Genomic DNA, 21,918 nt, shown 5'->3' with positions numbered 1-21,918 from the left:
CATTCCCTACCACTGGCCTCAGACAAAAACTAATCTGCTTTCTGACACTATAGATAACATTTGTCTTTTCTAGAATTTCATATACCTGGAATCATAACAGCATATAGTATGTAGTATCCATGTCATGACACTTATCAGTAGTGTGTTCTTTTTAATGCTTGCTAATCTCTTCTATGGATACATCACAGTTTGATTATACTTTCACCAGTTGATGGGCACCTGGCTTGTTTTCCAGCTTGGGGCTATTATATAAAATTGCTATGGACATTCACGTACAACTCTTTATGTGGACTTCTGCTCTAATTTCCCCTAATAAGCTGATGTCACCCTCTATCTTAGTTTACTTCCTCAATTGGGAGATAGATCTTCCCGTTGCTTCCTAAGAAATACTGTGTGTGAAGTAATTTTTTTTTTAAATCTTTCATATTTAAATTTATTTTATTCTACCATCAAGGAGTTTTTGTTTTTTTTTAGCTTTATTAATGTATAATTTACAAACAATAAAGTTCACCCATTGTAAGTGTGCAAAACAAAACAAAACAAAACACTTCTGTTGAAGTATAATTGGCATACATGTGCATTTATTCTTTAACTCTGAGGAACAGGCATTTTCACCCCTCTTTCAGCCACTTTAGAGGAAACTGAAATTCAGAAAGGTTAAGTAATTTACGCAAGGGGCCAAGGCTAGCAGCTGGGTGGCCAGAGTTTGGACTTAGGTCCCTGATGGTCTTACCCATACGATGCTGTAGATGGAGAGTCACCTGAATGCTCCAAGCCAGAATCCCAAAGTGGTGGTCTCTGGGCCACTCCACCCGTCTGTTCCACTCTCCACTCCTCCCCCACCTTCCAAGTTCTAGTCTGAGATCCAGCATAAGTCAGCAGAGGTGAGGAAAGCCATTCCATTTACCTCAGCTTCTGTCCCTGTGCAGGATGAGAGATAGACAGTCGCCTGGGTCCACATACCAGGCTAGCCCAAGATTCCCCAATCAGGCAATGTCATCGAGACCCCAAGATTCTGCATGGGGAGCCAGGAAAAGTTAAGGAAAAATGAGCATCCGTTTTGGCAATGAACTTTCAGGGCTAAAGGACTCCCAGTCTTTTAGCTGACCTTTAAAAAGTGCTCACCATGGGCCAGGTGTTCTTCTAAGCACTGCAAATATACTAACTCAACAACCCTATGAGCTACTACTACTATTGATGAGGTAACTGGTCCTGGAGGGGTTGAGAAGTCCTGTAGGATCATGCAGCTAATAGTGCCAGAGCCAGGGTTTGATCCCAGGCAGTGTGGCTGGGAGCTCAAGCTCTCACCCACCTTGCTACTTGCTTGGCACGTACATTACTGAACTCCTGTGAGTCCCCTGCGATATGCCATGTGGACAGAAAGAATCTGGGTTGGTACCTTGGGGGGCATGTCTTGGCAAAGCTGCCCTTGTCAGGTCTTGTAAAGAAAAGTGACACCTACCTCTGTGACCCCCTAGCTCTTGCCCAAGGAGGAATTGTACATGCCTCCAGTGGTGATCAAGGTCATCGACCACAGGCAGTTTGGGCGGAAACCTGTCGTAGGCCAGTGCACCATTGACTGCCTGGACCGCTTTCGCTGCGATCCTTATGCAGCAAAGGAGGATATCGTGCCACAGCTAAAAGGTAAAATACATGCATTTTGGGGGCTTCTCTTGCAGGATGTGATTTAATCTTTACAAACCTTCTCAAGGTAAATGTTCATTGTTATGGTTTTGCAGAGGACGAGACAGTCCGATTTATGGTGGGCTACATAACTTTCCCAAGGTGATATAGTACATGGCAGAGCTAGGTTGAATCCTGGCCTAGCTTTGAGGGGACCCTAATGCTCCAGCTATTACCCTCTGAAGTATCCTGCCCTGGGATGAACATAAAACTTCTTTGCAGGAGATGTGAAGTGCTTCATGAACTTTCCATATTTGTCTATAAGCCAGTACCCTGAAAAGGCAGGGAGAGGTATCCTCACATTATTGACAGGGATAAAATAATTTCCTTCAAAGTTCAGCAAATAGTTACTGAGCACCTGTTATTTGCCAGGCCCTGTACCAGGGGAAAGTGGTAATCAAGAGCCATGTCCCTGCCCTCATAAGGTAGTATTGTGGTGAGGAAGACAAAGAAGGAAACAGGTGACTACAGTCCAGTGTGATAAGTACTTTGATGGGGGAAATGCAGGGGCCCCAAGAGCCCTAAGAGAGGAGGGGATTTTTACTCAAATTGCTGTCCAACTGTTGTCCCACTTCATTAACGCATCACAATATTGTTATTACGCAGTTTGAAAGACATTATTTCAATGTCTTAATGACTTGAGAGTTCTTAATGTGAGCTTTAATGACTTGCCTTAGGTCACATAGTTAATAAGTAAATGACAGAGTAGAACATAAAACTTCACCTTCAAGTTTCGTAACAAAAAATAGCTGATGATGTAGCATTTTGCTATTATCCATTCAGTAATCATTTGTTCTTAGCATACCATGTGTCAGGGACAGTGCTGGGGCCAAGGACTGAGTCACTTCCATGAAGAAGGTCCTAGGGCCCCTGGCCACATGAGATTAAACACCACGGAGGGTTAGAACACACTTATTCAGCTGATCATTGGTAGCTTCAAGACTGAAACCGATGTCTTTTGTTTAAGCAGTTGTGCTCCCAAACCATTCATTTTAATCTTCCATAAGTCTTGGTACTGATTTTACAGAGCCTCTAGAGTTCATCTGCTATGTAGGTCTGAGCATCCTGTATCCCTGATTCAGAAAAGAGAAGAAAGGGTAAAAAACAAAACAAAGCAAAACAAACAAAAAAAACAGTCATATCTGAGCAAAACTATACATGGATTTATCAAAAAAATTTCCCCATACAAAGTATTTTGTGCTAAATTATTGTAAATGCAGGAGTTGTTTTATTTGGGATTCCTAAATAGAGAGAAAGAAACCATTTCCCTACTGTTTTTCTCTACTACCTTCCTGAGAGAAAGCTCTTTGGTCCAAATCACTGGGAAGGTACAAACGCTCCAAACTTTTTCTGGCTCCAGAATCACTTATGTGGATCTGCTTGTGTCAAGGGTAGGTTGAGCCCTAGGCAGAGGTCTTCCGGTTAGTGATTCTGTGTAATTAATGCTCAGTGTGGTCACAGCTTCAGGGAGCCACAGAAGAGGAAAATCTGGGGTTTATTCTGGGGGTGGGGTGGGGATGGGTCTATAACGTTCTCTAGACCAGAATCTATTATTTTAGATCTATCTGGTACTTTCTTAAAGCTGAGGATGGGGTAAGAGCCGAGGACTGTACCTTGGTTGCCCTAATGTTGGGAGCACATGGAATAACTTTTTCTTCCATCCCTGAGGTTTTGTTTACATAAGGATGATAAAGTAGAAAACTGATAATTTAGGAAGGAGCTTACATACAGCCAGGTTCACGCATCCCCGCTCGTCTGGCACTCACTTTCTGTGTTGCTACAGATGTCAGGAGCCAGGGGAGTGTAGACAGTGCTGATAGATCTGGGCGGGGGACCACATGGATATGACACTACCTTGCATATCACAGATGCTCAGTAAAGTCATTCTCCCCTGCCTCCCAATGTGCCCCCAATCATGTCTTCTGACAATTATTGAGCATCTACTTTGTTCCTGACTCCGGCATGATGACTGTAACACAAGCTTTGGGGTCAGACAGTCATAGGCTACTTACTTCTACATACTACTGATTGTTTAACCTGGAGCAAGTGCCTTGATTTCTCTTAGCCTTGGTTGGTTGGTTTGGTTGTTTAGTTTTGTTTTTGTTTTTTTAAATGGGGATAATGGTATATACTTTATCAGATTATGGAGCAATTAAATGAGATTATGTAAATCAAATGCTTATAGCCCATTTTGTAGGTGCCTAAAAGAATGTTTCTTCCCTCCCATTTATGATCCTGTATGCCAGTTGCCTGGGTGGGCTGAACAGAAAGTCCTTTGGCTTGGCGGAGTTTGTTCTGTCTAGGTTCTGGCCTCCTATTGAATGTCTGACTGTCCAATACCTTCTTCAGTAAACAGTGGAAGCAACCTCCCACTCCTACCCCAGCCCCAGCTGAGGCTTTAGCACTCCCAGCTGAACTAAACCTAGTGAGCCTAGGGCTACTGCTGAGCCCCTTGCTCTAACCCCCAAATCCTGAGCCACAAACCTGGGAATTGTACATAAAACCAGGGTATGTGCCTTCTGCCTCTGCAACACTGTGAGGACAAGGGCTAAATAAGCCACTGCAACTTCAGACCTGAAATATACAGCTATCTGCCCTGCTTTTCTTTTTTCTTTCTTTTCTCTTTTCTCTTTTATTTTCTTTTTTTCTTTTCTTTTCTTTTCTTTCTTTTTTGTATCTTAGGAATGGATTCAAAGAAAAGGAAGCTCTTTCAGATGTCTCTTTCTCTCTCTCTCACTCATACTCTTGCTCTCTCTATCTGTTCCTATCTTCTAAACATTTCTGTTGACACAATTGATACACTACTTTTTAATCCCTTCCCATGAATAGGCACTGGGACTAAGTATCCAAAACAAAAAAAACAAAGGGTCATGTAGTCCCTTAGAAAATGTCTAAAACCATATTATATTTTGGGAAAAGTGATGAATTCCTGGGTTATTTTCTATATTTAGGTGTGGGCCTTTCCATTCATAAAGTCTCACCCAGGAATAATCTCTGCCAACCATCCTGAGGCTGTTAAACTTGAAGTAGAATGTTCACCACTGTATTATTTGAAGTATTTTAAATTTTGAAATTGTCTTGCAGCCTCCCTTCTGTCTGCCCCGCCCTGCCGGGATGTCATTATTGAAATAGAAGACACAAAACCATTGCTGGCTTCTAAGGTAGGCTTCAGAACTATCATTGGATAATGTCAGGTGGGTCTTCCAGATGCCTAAATATTTGGTGAATTCAGTCGAATGACTGTTCAATGCAATTAAAAATCAGACTAATCAAACCAGTTTATCAAGGACTGATAGAGAAAAGAATATGGTTCTTGCCCCTACCAAGAGTTATGATAACATTGTGTAAACTTATGACCTTCAACTCTCACTAAGCATCAGAAGGGAAATTTTAAATGATTAATACCCATGGCTGGGCCCCACCCTCGAAGAGGGACAGGGACCTGGGCATCAGTATATTTTTGAATCTCCCCAAGTGATTCCAGTGAACAGATAGGTCTGAAAATCACTGGTGTGGACAGTCTGAGTAATATCATTTGCTAGAAAGAGAAATTGCAGGAGCAAATTTACGGCCCTTCCTCGTTCAGAACAGGGAGGCCTGCTGCAGGCCAGTGGTTTTCCCTACACAAAGAAGTGTGTGTCATGGATTTTTAATGACCCTATTTGTCAGTGTATGGGACGTTCGAAATTTTTATACTCACTGTGGTTTTGAAGTGGAGAAATTGGTAGAAATGTTCATTCAATTCCCTATTTTAAAACCATTCCAGCTAATTCTACAAGGAAGAAAGGGGGAAAAAATGCCTCAGCCCAGAAAAAAGAAAACACCCTATATCTCCCTGTTTCTGTTGGCACTTATAATGGACTCTTGCAGCATGTTTTAATGCATCAACTAGCCAAAAAATGCACATGGTTGCACTTTAATGTGTTATGTCGATAAATAGTGCCTTAAAAATCTACTTCCTTCCCACTGCGTTAAAGTCACTAACAATTGGACCATATTAAATGTGGTCTCCACAGCCAGCATAGGATGTTTGCTTCCACTCTCTGGGAATCATACACAGTCACAGAAGGCAATACTATATATTTTCACTTTGTAAACAACCCAAAATATTCCCAGTAAAACAGTAGCAGTCTAGGGAGAAGTTAAATATAATGTACTTAAGACCCTACAACTACTCTGGAAAAAGGGAGTTTAAGACCCTGCTCTGTAATCTGACTCCAGCTTTACTACATCCTGTTGTCGACCAATTCTTATTATATGCCTACTGTGTACTCAGTAGTCCAAGGTACCAAGGTCCAAAAAGAACAAAGCCTTTCTATGCTAATATTCTCACTCATTTTTTAACAAGAGTTAACAGATGACCAGGCTACTGTAGCACCACATTATGAAAGCAGTGTTGGGTATACTGATACCAGTCACTCCTACTGGACTACAAACCACATCAGCTTGTTCTCTCAACCCTAGTTGAGGTACACTGTTGATAAGAAAGGCTTGTTGGAATCTCCTCTTTAGAAACTCATCCCACTTGGTCGCTAGGGTAGAAATTGCACATCTACGCCAAGTCAAATGAGCAAAGCTTTGAAAGAGCCAATCACAAGCTTGCAACTGTCCTGTGATTGATGTGTATAACTGCAGACTCGAGATAGGCAGTGTATCAGGGTAAGTTAAGGGAGCAGGTCAAAAACTAACAATACCATTGCTGGGGCTGGAGGCTGTCGCTTTGGGTGACAGTTTCGTGCTCGCAGAAACCCACAGCATTACTTGTGATGGTTGTGGGAACTCTTAACAAATGGGCTTGGCACCACATCAAGAAAAATGTGAAATAAGTATTTGGGGTAAATTGGTAAGTGGTAGCCAGATAACATGGACATTCCAACATGGCCATTTCAACAATTACCTTCCAATTCCAGTGCTTAAGCAGTATGTCAGCAGCACTCAGCAAAATGGCTTCTCCAACGACAGTGCATGTATGTATGATAAGAAAATGCATGAAGCTGCCTGGGGCTTTGGGGGCCTCTGTCTAAGGGCTTAATTCTCCTTCCAGATTCTTTCTATTAGTAGATTTTGGAGTGAAAGGTGATCTTTAAACAAATATGGTTGTTTAATCCTAAGGGGAGAATATTCTGTACTATTTAATGATTTTATTCCCGTTACAAGTTCATTACTGGATGTAACAAAGCAAAATGATTTAGTTACTTTTCCACATGAACTCTAATGAGCAGCTATGCATAAATAAATCCCCCCAAATTAATCCTAAATTTAAAAATCAGCAACTTGTTTTAAATAATGCTCTTTAAATCATTAACTTTTTTTTTCTTTGCAGTGGTTTGGATGGTTGAGAATAGATGTGAATTGACAGACTCTAAAAATCCATATTTAGGAACCATTCAGAAAGTGAAAGTGATTTTGGTATAAAATCCCTCTCTCCAAAATCTCGATTTGGCTGTGATGATTTAACCTTTAATCCCGCTTTGGTGTGAGTCTAATAGAAAGAATTGATAAATCTATCTCTCTCTGCCTCTCTTGGCAGTTCTGTTGTGCTTAACAACAGTCCGTCTGGAAAATACTGAGGAGCCCTTACAGAAGAAGCTAGGCAACTATCTGGCACAGCAGCCACAGGAACTATTTGTACCTGAGGAGTTCTCTCCTCATGTTAGAAAGGAACTTGAAGTTCAGAAAAAGGGCCCAGATAGCATTTCTCCAAATTGCCCCTGAGGGTGAGCTTGGCTAGTGTCCTAATAGGTCCCAAGAGAAAAATCAACTCCCAACATCTTAGCTCTACACCCTCTCGTCTTCCTGACAAGAATCAGATTCTTGGTGCAAAAATTAAACTGAAAGATTTGGCCAACAAGAAACCTGACGTCTTAGTGTCAGAACAATTTTGAAGGGTGCAAATTTATTTGATGCTATAACATAGTTATGGGGAAAAAGCAAGAAGCAATACCTATGTGATGATAGTGCAGTTGTGTTAGACATACACATTTTATAACAAGAAAGTTCTTGAGTTCTTGAAGAAATGAGGATTAGGCCACATTAGGGATACACTTCAGGAGCTTAAGTGTATTGGAAGGTTGGGGCAGAGAGTTAAGCAGTTCTGCCATTTCCCTCCCATACAACCACTTTGTTGGGAGGGAGTAAGATTGTTTAACTCTATTGAAAGGCTACCTCCAAGCCTTTCATTTTAATACAGTGTGTAACCCTTTTCACATTTTCAGAGAAGCAACCAATAAGGTGTGTTTAATTATGAGATCATCTTGAATTGGATCATTTAAATAATTCATCAAAATGTTGATAATACAAAAATATGCATGAAAAATAATTTCTCCTTCTCTCTCTCTCTCTCTCAAACTTAACATTCGTGGGTTCTCCTTATCCATGTGACCCGTTACATGGTTTGCTCTCTTCCTGGGTACACATGTGCACGAGCAGCTGACAGAAAAGGTAACTATTATACACATTTTGCTAGATTTAATATTCATGTATTATCTGCCTACAGTTGATATGTAAAAATCTTTTAAATCCAAGGGTGGGTTACCGATCCATAGAGGAGAAGTAACTCATGTATGTGCATGGCATGTGTGTATGCTGATAAAAAATGCATGTTCTTCTCTCTGCCCTGCCGGCTAAAGGCTATGTTGCAGGCAACACTTTGTATTTTGAGCAACATCGCTATTTCCCAGGAAGATTAAAATAAGCAATGGGTGGATCTAATGAGGATCCGTTCTTCTTATAAATCTGAGGGTAGGGGGGCGCCTTTTGGAGTTTGAAAGAGTTTTACAAGTGACTCTGACAGCTGACCCCCCTGCCCAAACAAGAACTACCCATCTAAGCCAGATACTGTCAACATGGCTGCCCCTTAGAATCACCTGAGGATTAGAATCACATATTCGATGCTCAGGTCTCACCTGGATTGATTGAATTAGACTCTCCATGCATAGGTTTGGAGCTACTGGTGTAACCTAATCATAATGCCTCCCTATGTTTGTTTCATACTTTATAATGTTCACAGCTCTTTCTCCTACTGATCTTATTTGATTTCCAAAATGACCCTGTGAGGTAGATGGAGGCAGGTAGTGTTATCATCCCATGCAGCTGATGAAGTAGATGCTTGGAGATGTTAAACAACCTGCCCCAGCAGGTATGGTTCATAAGGAATGGAGTTTGAATTAGAACCAGTTTTCCAACTCTTGCTTAGTGTGCTTTGGATTACAATGCATGATAGGCTAAAAAGCTAAGGAAATGCGACAGTAAAAAAAAAAAAAAAAAATTTATTGGAGGCTTTATCTTTATTTGTATATCTAAATATTAAGTTAGGATAAAATGTAAAAACAGACAGTTTAGCAGATAGTGTCCATACGGTGTAAGAAAATCATCTAATATAGCTATGGGCATTTAACATATTTCATTGGCTAAGGATGATCATTATACCTTCGGCTTCTGGGCAGAAGAATCTTAAATGCTTTGTCCATTGTGCATGTAAACAAAAGTTGTATGATCTCATCATTATGGGGTTAGAACTACCTATTTCTCTTACCTATAATATATGGGTTTGCCTGCATAGATAGGAAATCCAGGTCATCACTACAGATTTGTCTATTTTGACATGTCTTTAGGAGGAAGAAATTGTTGACTGGTGGAGTAAATTTTATGCTTCCATGGGAGAACATGAAAAATGTGGACAATATATTCAGAAAGGCTATTCCAAACTCAAGGTATGGGAATCTCTGCTGCTGTGAGTGGGGTATCAACAACCATTACACCTGGCCAAGGCAGAACTGAGTAGAAGACCAAAAGATCAGATGCAGTGTGCTGATGGGGAGGAGCCAGGAGTACCTCTGGCCTCTGGAAAAGCCATGAGTTTTGGCAATGGGTTTTTGCTTTGTCATGATTCCTAGGGTTTGAGGACAGCTGCTGAGTTATGATTACATGACTGCCACTTTGGGTTTGGGAAAGGATTTGGAATGGGCTGGCACCACACCAATTAAGCCAATAACTGTTTGGCTTAGGATGACCTAAAGTCCTGGTATTCTTTGTAGAACAGCATGAATATATACATGCTTCATTCTGTCCTCTGAATGGGGATCAGTTCCACTAGCTGAGAAGTTGATTCTGTTACATGTTATGTAGCATACAATCCCAACCATGAGCACCAGTGTTCAGGAGGGAGGCAAGCTATTGAGCTAAGCAGGGCTGGCCATCTGTGATCTTTCTGTTAATGTTCTAAGTTTTCCAGTTCTTCCATTCCTGCCTCCTTCCCCTCCCCTCCTTCCTTCTCTTTTTCTTCTTCTTCTAGTTTTTGAGTTATAAATTATATACAATAAAGTGATCAGTTCAGTGAACTCTGACAGTTGTATGCACTCCTATAAATCATCACCCTAAGCAAGATAAAGAGCATTTCCGTCACCACGGAAGACTCCCTTGTGCCCCTTTTGGGCTTCTTTAGTCCAATATAGTAGTTTTCAGATTCATCATGTTGTATGTATCCATATGTGTCCCTTTTTATTGCTGAGTAGTATTTCATTGTATGCATATACCACAATTTGCTTATCCACCTTCCTAATGATGAAGCTGTTATGAACATTCTTGTATCATGTGGCCAAGTTTTCTTTTCTCTTGGATAAATACCTAGGAATAGAGTTCAGGATCACATGATAGGTGGATATTTAATTCTATACCGAACTACCCAGACTTTTTTCCAAATGGTTGTATCATTTTAGACTCCCATCAGCAATGAGAGTTCCAGTTGCTCTATCCGTATCCTCATGAATAATTGGTGCTGTTAGTTTTATTTTATTTTAGTCTCCATCTGTATTTTAATGAGAAATTAAGAATCTGTTGATGGTTTTCAGATATATAATTGTGAACTAGAAGATGTAGAAGAATTTGAGGGGCTGACAGACTTCTCAGATACTTTCAAGCTCTACCGAGGCAAATCAGATGAAAATGAAGATCCTTCTGTTGTAGGAGAGTTTAAGGTGAGTAAATTGTATATATTTGTCTAAGATCTACCATTATTTTCTTTATAGACCTGGGATAAAGGCCAACCAAGTCTTTATAAAATGTCAGTAGTGAGTTCATCTGCACACCAAATTTTTAGGTAAACAATCAAGGGGTTTTATTTCTTGAATCAGAAAGGTGTAAAACTGATGAGTCTGCAGAGGATGGTATTTAATAAGCTGGCCCAGAAAAGCTGCAACTTCCTTCTGGGAGAGACTTCTTTTAAATTGTCAGCTCTTGTGATGGGCTAAGGAACACTGTCATCAGTCACCTGAAGATGCAGATACTTCTTCCCACTGATGAGGAAGAAGAAAGCAGTGTTTTTATAACTGCAAGCTCTGTGTCCTCATGTTTGGTAATTGGGAAAAGTGTCAGTTAGGAAGCTCTAAACTTAGATGAATAAGGTGGGACAAGCCACAATATTATTCTTGTTTTAAAACTTGATTCCTGTACTAGTTTCCTAGTTCCTAGGTTTACCACAAATTGGGTGACTTAATACAATAGAAATTTATTCTCTTGCAGTTATGGAGGCTAGAAGTCCGAAATTAAGATGTTGGCAGAGCTGGTTCTTCTGGTGGCTCTGAGAACAAATGTGTTTCATGCCTCTCTTCTAGCTTCCAGGAGTTGCCAGCAGTCCTTGGCATTCATTGGCTTGCAGATGATCACTCCAATCTCTGCCTCTGTCTTCACTTCACCTTCCTCTCTGTGTCTTTATATGGCCGCCTTATAAGGACAGCAGTCATTGGATTTAGGGCCAATCCTAATCCAGTAGGACCTAGTCTTAGTAACTACATCTTCAAAACCTTATTTCCAAAAAAGGTCAGATTCACAAGTAATGAGGATTAGGACTTCAACATACTTTTTCAGGGGTACAACATTCAACCTGCAATAATTCCCTAAAGTGCGATATACTAAAATACAGAATTTCCCAACTGAAAATGGATCTAGGCTACTTTCATTATTTTACAGTTGAGGAAAACAAGACCTAGAGAGAACAAATGATTTGCCAAAGTTACAGAGCTAATCAGAACTAAAGCATCTTTCTGAACCTCTGCTTTTAGATGTCCTCCGCGTGCTTCAAACTCCACATGCCCCAATCTAAACTCACTCCCTGCACATGCATACCTTCATCACCTCTCTTGTTCTAAAACTCAGTTGTTGCATCATTATCCATTCATTCATCTAATCTTCACTTATTTCATGTATTCATGTATTCATTCAGCAAATATTTATTGAATGCCCATGAGTCAAGAGCTTATGTGCAAATAAATCCATAACATGATTAGAGAGAAAAATAGGCCCTGCCCCTGCCCTCTGAGAGCTGAGTCTAGGAGGAAGGCAGCCACTAATCAACTAATCTCATCAATAAAAAACAACAAACTGATAAGTGCTACAAGAAAAGTACATGGGGCTATGAGATATATGATCTCATCTGCAACCCTGAAGGAGTTCTCTGGGGCAGGGACTTTTCTGACATCTGAAGGATACTAGAAGGTGCTATCAAGGAGAAGGCTGTAGAAGAGTCACAACACTCAAAGTCACTCTCAGTATCTCTTTCTTTCTTCCTCCTCATGCTAACCAGTCTTTTTTTAATTTTTTAAAATTTTTTATTAGAGAAGTTGAGGTTTACAGAACAATCATGCATAAAATACAGGATTCCCATACACCACCCACCATCAGCACTTGCATTGATGTGGAAAATTTGTTATTTGTAATTCTACTGTTTTTTAACAGTAGTTGTATTTGTTACAATGGATGAAAGATTATTAAAGTAGGACTATAACTATTGTCCATAGTTTACATATGGGTATTTTCCCCCATATTCCTGACCTATTATTATTCTTTTTTTTTTTTTATGCATGTCTTTATTTTATTATTCATCTTCGCATACACTGGAGAGAGAGAGTGTCAGTTACAAGGTTTTTACAATCACATGATCATATGATGAAAGCTATATAGTTATACAATCATTATCAAAGACCAAGGCTACTGGATTACAGTTCAACAATTTCAGGTATTTCCTTCTGACGACTCTGATACACTAGAAACTAAAAAGAAATATCTGTATAATGAGTCAGTAGTCATAATCATTCGTTAAATCCTGGTATCTCAGTTACACTTCCTCCCTCTCATTTGATCATTCTCTCAATCTTCAGGGCTATCTGGGCAATGACCATTATAGCTTCTTCGTGCTGTAAAAGGGTGTCAACCTTATGAGGCAGAGGAATGAAATTGGTTGATGTTCTTGGAGAGACTGGTACCTCTGGTTTTGGGGCTTATCTGGCATAGGAACAATCTGGAGGCCTTAAGTTTCTGAAAAAGTTAACTTACTAAATAAAACTTTTGTAGAGTCTTAGATAGAGCTCAGGGTATTCTTTAGGGTTTTCAGGACTTAGTATACTGTGGCAATTTGCAAAATCTGGCTGAAGCTTGCATAAGAGTAACCTCTAGACTGACCTCTCAACTCTATTTGAAATTGATTAGCCATTGAAACTTTATTTTGTTTCATTTCTCCCCCCTTTTTTTATTTTTTAATTTATTTTAATTTTTAATTTTTTAGCCGACCAATTATGAATCTTATAGATCCCACCTCTCCCAAAGCTAGTTCCTCCTCTCTAGTCCCACTTTCACTTCCCAGGCTTTCAACAGGGCCATTGAACAACTTCCCATTGATTGTCCTTGTGGCCTTTCTTGTCCCACTCCCTGCAACCAAATCTGATCATGTTTCTTGACTGCTTAAAGACGCAGCTTGTGATTCCACAGGATCAAGTCTCAACTCCTTCCTAAGGTGGAGCTGGCCTTTCACAAGCTACCCGTCTCCCCCTGCAGCCCCACCTTCGCACCCTCTACCTTCCTATTCTGCAGAACTTCTCCCTATCCCCAAACACGCCTTGTCCTCTCACAACTCAGAGCCTTGGGACAGGCTCTTCTTCCTTCCCTGGATGCCCTTCCTTCCCTCTTTGTGGTCTGGCAAAGTCCTGTTCACTCATTAAGCACCAGCTCAAATGTCACATTCTTTGTGAAGTGTCCTCTGATTGCTTCAGGCCGAGTGACTCACTCCTGCTCTAGGCTCCCACAGGTCTGGGGTCACACCTCTCTTAAAGCATCTTTCACATCATCAGTATCTGCTTACATGACTCTCTCCCTCTAACCACAGTTGGCAAATACATGGCAGATGTGCTGCTACTTCCTAATCCTTTGCCTATGGCAGATGTTGCTAATTGATCAGGATTATATCCAATATGTGGTTTCAAAATCCTTCTCATTACAGCCTCCCACAAAGTAGTCAAAGGTGGCATGAGGGTCAAACCTCTTTGAAATTCCTGTGCCCGGCTGCATTCCTTGAGTTCCTTCTGGGTCCCCAATTCATAACTGCTTCCCTGAATCCATATAGCTGGAACTAAGACCCACATGTTCTGACTCTAACTTTAGTGCTTTCCCCCTGTGTTTAAGCAGATTTAGAAATAAAATAGGCCTCTCGTGCTGGCCCGATGACTCACCCATTCAACAAACATTTATTGTGCCCCTGGAGGTAAGAGTGATGAACAAGACATAAATCCTACCCTCAGGAAACTCATGGTCTATTGAAGGATATAGACAACAAATAGACTATTACAGAGGTCAGCTCTGGTTCAGGGGTGAGTGCAGGGTTAGATGAGAGCTGTAGCAGATGCACCCAGCCCAGGGGCTGTCAGGGAAGGTTTGCTGGAAGAAGCTACACCTTCAGCTAAGACCTGAAGGAGGACCAGGAGTTTGTCTGGGAGGGAGTTTACAGGGGTGACACAGGAAAAGAGAGATCACCCTTAGTACTTTTGGGGACTTAAAAAATACTTTTTTCCAACCTTCAAAATGTACGCAGAACTTCCCTCCTTCTCTCCATCACCTCTGTCACCATACTAGTCCAAGCCACCTCTATGTCTTGCCTGGATTATTCTCTGGTTTCCCTGCTTCTGCCCTGCCCTTTTTCTCCTATGATCTATTAAGTAATTGTTTTATAATTATAATCACTTCACTTTCCCTACTGGAAATATACAAACTGTAATACGCATTGTTTCCTTCATAAAAGGCAGCTCTTCACCACCAGATCCCACAGCCCCTGTGCCTGTTTCTGAGCGTTCTGGGGCAGGAGGGCACTACCCAGGAGCCCTCTCCTTGGATCACCAAGGGCCTGTGAGTCATATTGTCTCTCTCGCAGGGCTCCTTTAGAATCTACCCCCTGTCGGATGACCCCAGCATGCCAGCCCCTCCCAGGCAGTTTCGGGAATTACCTGACAGCGTCCCACAGGAATGCACGGTTAGGATTTACATTGTTCGAGGCTTAGAGCTCCAGCCCCAGGACAACAATGGCCTGGTAAGAGTTTGGGTGTGGGGCCTTCTCCTGTAGCAAGTTAATTACAGTCATCAGCCATAGTAATTGTCATGTTCTTTCCTTTGGGGCCTCTGTTATCTCACGATGGGAGGGAAAGAAGCTCTCTCAAAACAATGTATTCAGGAGGATTGCCTTACAGGGATTTATCTAAGAGCTTGCAGGGGCTGTCATCCTCTGGCTCATCCTTCTCACTTTACAGATGTGGCCTGGGAGGAGATTTGCCCAAGTCACCTAGCCAGTCATTGGTAAAGCCAGGTCTCCTCCCTCCTGCCTCTTCTTCACCCCACTCTGTTTCCCCAAAGGCATTCTGGCTGTGTGCCGCCAACCTGGAAGCATCACTCAGACCCCGGCTTGGGCACACGGGTGCCACGGCAGCCACCTTTTCATCAGTTTGGGAGTAGGTGTGGAGGCACATCTGAGTCTGTCCCGGAAACTGACTTGAACTTGCACCCTACCATGATTTAACGCCCCATCTGTCTTTCCCCACAGTGTGACCCTTACATAAAAATAACACTGGGCAAAAAAGTAATTGAAGATCGAGACCACTACATTCCCAATACTCTCAACCCAGTGTTTGGCAGGTAATGTACATTTTTAAATATGTTTCTTTCATTCTTCGCTAAATGTGTATTTAGGACATACTGTGTACCAAGCTGTGTCCTAGGCCCTGAAGCTGTGGTGTCAACCAGACAGATATTCTAATCAGGGAGCAGCTAATAAAAATGTAAACACAAGAAAAGAATGTCAGGGAAGTGAAAAGTGCAATGAAGAAAATAAATCCCAGGCTTCCAGACTCCTCTGAGGAGTTATTTGCTCTGAAATATGAGGAATCAGCCATGTGGCAGGGGGCAGGGAGGGTGGGTGTATAAAGCCCAGAAGTCAGGATAAGCTTGGTGGGCTCTAGTGGGTTCTAGACAAGAAGGCAGGCAGAGGAACTGATCTATAGTGACATATTGTTCTTACTTCCTGATTCCAGTTTGGGCTCTGTTTTCTGGGACATTTTAATCCCCACCAATTTGGCCCAGTAAATGTATTGACCCTGTTATCAAAATCGAAGAAGGGGCAGAAAGTGATGGAGTCAAAATATCCTCCTTCATCTGTCTTCTGTTCCCTGATGGTTTTTGAAGTAACATTATTTTCTTCAACATTGCAACTCCAAGTTTTCTTCTGGACTCTTATATTTATCTTGTTAGAGCCATCTCAAGGGTAAGGCAAATCCAAGTGACCTCTAACTGGGACCAGCATTTTACAGTTATAAACTGCTTCCACTTTTAATAATAGCTAACATTTGCTGGGCATTTGCTACCTGCCAGGCACTATGCTAAGCCCTTTATAGGAAACATCTCAAAATCCTCACAACTCTGAGATGCTATTCCTGTCCCCATCCTATACAACTGAGGAAACTCGGGCACAGAAAGGGGAAGTGCCAAATATACCCAGCTAATAAGAGGCAGAGCCAGGCCATCTGACTCCTGTGTCCATGTGACTTCAATGCTGCACTCTTTGCTGCCTCCTTGGTCTTATTTTCATCTCTGTGAAAAACCTATTCTCCAGACAGGGCAGAGCTTAGCAGCCCCACTTTACAGGTGAGGGAAACAGGGCTGTGACAGAGCTGGTAAGTACCAGAGCCAAGATTTGGGTAGAAATTCCCAGCTCCAAGCCCCATGCTTTCCCAACACCTTTCATAATGCTTCATATCCATGGCAAAGCCATCACTTATAGAAAAATGTTCTTTACACAAAACATCTATGAAAACAGTAGTATTTTCCCAGAACCATACTGAATTGGAGAACACCATGTTCTTGTTTGCCCTCTGGTCTGTATTTTTATTTCTGACTTTATTATCTTGCCCATCCTCTTCATTTCTGCTCATGTTTGCTGATTTGTGCCCTTACACATTCTTTCTTTCTCTCATATGCATGTGTGCTACATACACACAAGAAACTCTCGCCACTTGATCAAAGCCTCTCAAGTGAGCACACACCATTCTCCTTTACACATTCTCACACCTGCTAACACGTGCACACAAGACCTCACGGTCCCTTAGCCCTGGGCAGACACACATGCACACGCATACCCTTTCACACACACACACACGCTCTCTGTGCTATGGACACTGAGGCCGTGTACCGAGGCCAGACACTGGAAGTAATCCCCTGGCACAACAATGTGATAATGTGATCATTTTCCTTTTCTTCCACTGATCCAGCCCTGCGGTCTAGACAGGAAAAGGCATGCAGGGAAGGAAGGAGGGCTCCGTGTGAGGGAGACTGGGAAGTGGGGAAAGCCAGCATTTAAAGGAGAAAGGCAGCCCCATCTGAATGGCTCAACTCAGAAGAGCCAAGCACAAGCTTAATTAAGTGGCAGGAAAAATCTTGCTTGGAGCCACCCTGGGAGGAAGTGATGCTGTCGGGCTCTGTTCAGCGAATCCCTGCCTGGTGTGGGTGCAGGCTTCCCCTCATCCAGCAGGGTTGGAGCTGAGATGTGAGCTTTGCAACACACCAGATGACTCTGGTTCATGACTTCCTACTGATGGGGTGACTTTCTTCTCAGTGGACAACCTCAGGGATTCTGGGGCAGGAATTCAGGCAGGTGCAATCTATCCTATGTGCACTGCCATCAGTCAGCATGTTCCTGTCACATTATGGTATTCTCCACATCACACACAATGGAATATTAGCATCTTCTAGGGGATGTTAATTGGTGTTTCAAGAAAAAAAAAGTATTCCTTAACAAAACCTTTGAGACACCTAGGCTAAGTAAAAGGCGAATAACAAACACATAAGAAGATGCTCAATATCTTTAGTCATTACGGAAATGCAAGTCAAAACCACAATACCACAATGAGATACCACTTCACAGCACTAGGATGGCTACAATAATAAATTAAAAAAAAAAAAAGCAAAACAGAAAATAACAAGTGCTGACAAGAAACTATGGAGAATTGGAACCCTCGTACATTGCTGTTGGGAATGCAAAATGGTGCAGTCAGTCACTGTGAAAAACAGACTGATGGTTCTACAAAAACTTAAACATAGAATTACCATATGAACCAGCAATTCAACTCTTAAGTGTGTAACCAAAAGAATTGAAAACAGGGACTAAAACAAGTGCATTTACACTCATGCTCAAAGCGGCACTATTCACAATAGCCAAAAGGTGGAAGCAGCCAAAGTGGCCATCAGTGATGAATGGATGAACAAGTCATGGTATATCCATGCAATGGAATATTATTTGGCCATAAAAAATAAATGAAGTACTGATACATGCTACAATGTGGATGAAACTCCAAAACATTTTGCTAAGTGAAAGAAAAGATCACGTATTGTATGAATCCTTTCTATGAAATATCCAGAATAGATAAATCCATAGAGATAGAAGGCAGGTTGGTTGTTGCCAGGAGCCAAGGGAAGGGAGAATGGAGAGAAACTGCTTAACAGGTATGGGGTTTTCTTTTGGAGTGACAGAAATGTTTTGGAACTAGATAGAGGTAGTAGCTGCATGACACTGTAAATGTACTAAATGGCAGTGAACTGTTCTCTTTCAAGTGGTTAATTTTATATTATGTGAATTTTACCTTAATACATTTTTTTAATGGTTAATATTTGCAGGAATAATTGCAGGACTTCTCAGAGGCTTTAGTTTTTCCAGAGGAACTCCAAAGGAAGTGGTTCTCAACCTTATTTGATGGAAATTCTTTTTCTCACACACATTATCTGTCCCTTGGAATCTAGTAATGGGAATGCGGTGTTTGGGGACTGGGGTGGGTGCTGGGCTTTGTGCATGATCATGAATCCAGCTCCTTTCTCAGGACTCCCTGCCTCCTACAGCCACTGCCTTGGTGCGGCAATCTAGAAAAGTAGCTGAGATTTATCTAGGAGACAACCTGGAAGATTTTTACCAACACCGCATTGACATGCACCTTTCTGCTCAACTGGATTAACATTCCTGATTCTCTGGGCAGGAACCAGTCCACCCACCAGAGTGAGACGAGAAGAGGAGGAGGCACAGGGAGAGAGGAGGAGTGGGAGAGGCCTCTTGCAGTTTTCCCTTCAACAAAATTAATTGAGCACCTACTCTGGACATGGCAAATACAGAACAAAAACCCTGCACCACTGGAGTTTATGCTATAATTCACCACCCTCTAGAATCTGCACCTACCCCAAAAAGTAGTTTGATTATTTATCTTTATCTCAGAAGTGTTTGCATTTTAGTATGAAATGGAAAAGACTGAAAGAACAGAAGCCAATCACAGACCCAAAGGGTCTCAGTGAAGGGAGAGAGCCCTCTTGGCTCCCTGCACACCACAGTGGGTGTTGGTGAATTCCACTCTGCCCCTCTCCTGTGCACTTGTGGGGTGACTCGAAGACGTTCCATGGGGTAGCAGTCTCTGTTGAGACCAAGGAGGGAACATAGTGGGGGCACAGGTAGAGGGCTGTAAATCAGGGTGTTTGTGCCTTACTAATTTCCTGACTGTGTAGAGATGCTCAGAGTGCCCCAGTTGATAGGCATGTGTTAATAATAATAATGTAAATAATATTATAATTAATAATAATTATTATTACAGGTACTGGTTTTGAGCAATGCACTCATGCCAGATACTTTCTATACATTTCTTCACTTGACCCTTATAACAACACTTTACGGTAGGGATTATTATGACCATTTTACAAATGATAAAACTCAGGACAGAGAGGTTAAGAGTAACTGGCCTAGCGTCCCACAGCCAGTAAGCAGCAGAGCTGAGATTTGAACACAGGTATCTAACGCTCGTGCTCTCCTGAGCACTCTAGCGCATATTTTTTTATTCCTATTAGTCATGTTTACTTTTTACCAAGTGCCCTGTCCACCAGTCCACCATCACCCACCCTGGCTGTCCTGGTCACATGTTCTCCCACGGCCATCCCACAGCCCAGGGATGCTTCACAAAGCCCTGTTTTTTGTTAGGTACCTGGATGGATCATGGAGATTCTAACCTTGCGTTTGTTTATTTAGAATGTATGAACTGAGCTGCTACTTACCTCAAGAAAAAGACCTAAAAATTTCTGTCTATGATTACGACACCCTGACCCGTGATGAAAAAGTGGGAGAAACAATTATTGATCTGGAAAACCGATTCCTGTCCCGGTTTGGTTCCCACTGTGGCATACCTGAGCAGTACTGTATGTAAGTTGCTTTGGCCATAAATGTAGACATTTTGTTCTGGCTGACATTAATACCTTGGAGAACTTTGATTCCCTGCTTCAGTGCCTTTCATCATAGAACCACTGCTCTCTTTAGTCGGATAAGTAGTTTTTAATAGTTGTATTATCTCAGGAGAGTTGGGACCATCATATTGCCCAGTCCTGGAGGCACCATTCACATCGTAGTCTGTGAAAAATGGTAGCCCTTGGAGTAGTGCATTGCCCATTGGGCATGGCATAGGGAGCGGCACTGGGAGAATCAGTCCCCTCTCCCACATTTCGAGCCCCCCTTCTTGGCGTGGGGGACTGAGGACTGGCAATGTCCAATGGCAGAAATTCCCTACCCTTTGGAAGCAGGCATCCCTCCCCGCCCCTACCCCCCACCCCGGGCAATTCCAAATTGATCAATTTTGTGATGTCCCTCTTCCCATGAGAGCTATAGAGTGTCTTTCTACAGCATCTGAGATGCAACTTGCAATTTCTAATTTATGTTTGCCTCTAATGACTATAGTGATCTCAGTCAAACTCCCCATTTTTACGGAGGAGGGAACCAAGAATCCCTCCCTCCCTCCAGAATTGATCAATTGGCTAAGGTTAAATAATATGTGGGTTTTAGGGTTCTGAAATGGATTTCTAGGCAAAGCCAAAGTTGTAGAGCAGTCCCTGCTGCCTTGTTATACAGTAACACCTGTAAGTGTGTATATGTGTGTGAATCCAAGGATAACCTGTGTGCCCTGCAAGTAACTCAGGGATGTGTGATGTGATTCTTAGTTCTGGAGTAAATACCTGGCGAGATCAGTTGAGACCAACACAGTTGCTTCAAAATGTGGCCAGATTCAAAGGCTTCCCACCACCCATCCTTTCCGAAGATGGAAGTAGAATCAGTTATGGAGGACGAGAGTACAGTTTGGATGAATTTGGTGAGCACATTATTGTGGATTGCAAGCTGGTTACAAAGAGAGTGATCCATGGCTGTTGCTGGGTTTGTTGGGGGTGGGGGGTGGGAACATCCAGTACCATAATTATACTCTCTGAGACTCTGCACACATGACTTTAATAAGAGCCACATTATAGTGGACTTCTGCTGTCTTGTGAAGTATCAAAATGGATGCATTTTCTTGTCTTTCTTTATGTTTCAGTTGACCTTTTTGGGCCATAGCCATTCAAGCTTTGAACACAAAGTTCTAGTAATTAACTTATTTCCATGTAATACCTAATTAGCTCAAAAGTGCTCGTGTGGTAGTGTGAGAATTTGTCTTTCACATTTATTCCATCATTTATTCCAGCCCTTCTCTGGAAAGGCTCAGCGATGTTGGGGGTTGGTTTGAAGATCCTGCTAAGCTCACATCTGGCACATGTGGCAGCTTGGGGTCTTGCTCTTTCCCAAGTAGCAATTTATAATATAACCTGTCCTGACACATAAACAGCTAGTTACAATATGACAGACTGAAATAAGCTTAATAGAGCATAAAAGCTGTAGAATGATTCAGTATGTCGGGAGGGGGAGGACTTCCCACAGGGGTAGCAGTGGGAATGGCTTTGAAGGGAGCATGGGACATCCAGGCAAAGAGCTGAACAAGACATACAAGAGTGAAAGTGCTTCCTGATCCTGAACTGTTGAGTCTGAAATTGTAAGAAACTTTGTTTTATCTTTTCATTTTGAAGAGGACTTAGTCAACATCAGGG

General features: G+C 41.9%; 1 protein-coding gene across 5 annotated transcripts in view; it reads left to right on the top strand.

Moving 5' to 3' along the window:
- The window catches only part of MYOF (myoferlin), a 161,645-nt gene that overhangs the window by 124,531 nt on the left and 15,196 nt on the right, over window positions 1–21,918 (top strand). For 2 of the 5 annotated variants that reach the window (XM_037803987.1, XM_037803985.1), the window contains 10 exons: window positions 1,479–1,644; window positions 4,768–4,844; window positions 6,594–6,650; window positions 8,113–8,124; window positions 9,297–9,395; window positions 10,533–10,658; window positions 14,876–15,031; window positions 15,539–15,630; window positions 20,045–20,215; window positions 21,004–21,152. In XM_037803987.1, coding sequence (XP_037659915.1) covers window positions 1,479–1,644; window positions 4,768–4,844; window positions 6,594–6,650; window positions 8,113–8,124; window positions 9,297–9,395; window positions 10,533–10,658; window positions 14,876–15,031; window positions 15,539–15,630; window positions 20,045–20,215; window positions 21,004–21,152 — 1,105 coding nt within the window. The remainder of the gene's footprint in view (window positions 1–1,478; window positions 1,645–4,767; window positions 4,845–6,593; window positions 6,651–8,112; window positions 8,125–9,296; window positions 9,396–10,532; window positions 10,659–14,875; window positions 15,032–15,538; window positions 15,631–20,044; window positions 20,216–21,003; window positions 21,153–21,918) is intronic. The other 3 variants (XM_037803989.1, XM_037803988.1, XM_037803990.1) reach the window with 2 other exon arrangements.

Source organism: Choloepus didactylus, chromosome 15, assembly GCF_015220235.1.
Source record: "Choloepus didactylus isolate mChoDid1 chromosome 15, mChoDid1.pri, whole genome shotgun sequence".
Classification (NCBI taxonomy): Eukaryota; Metazoa; Chordata; class Mammalia; order Pilosa; family Megalonychidae; genus Choloepus; species Choloepus didactylus.
This window is presented reverse-complemented; position numbering and strand designations above follow the sequence as displayed.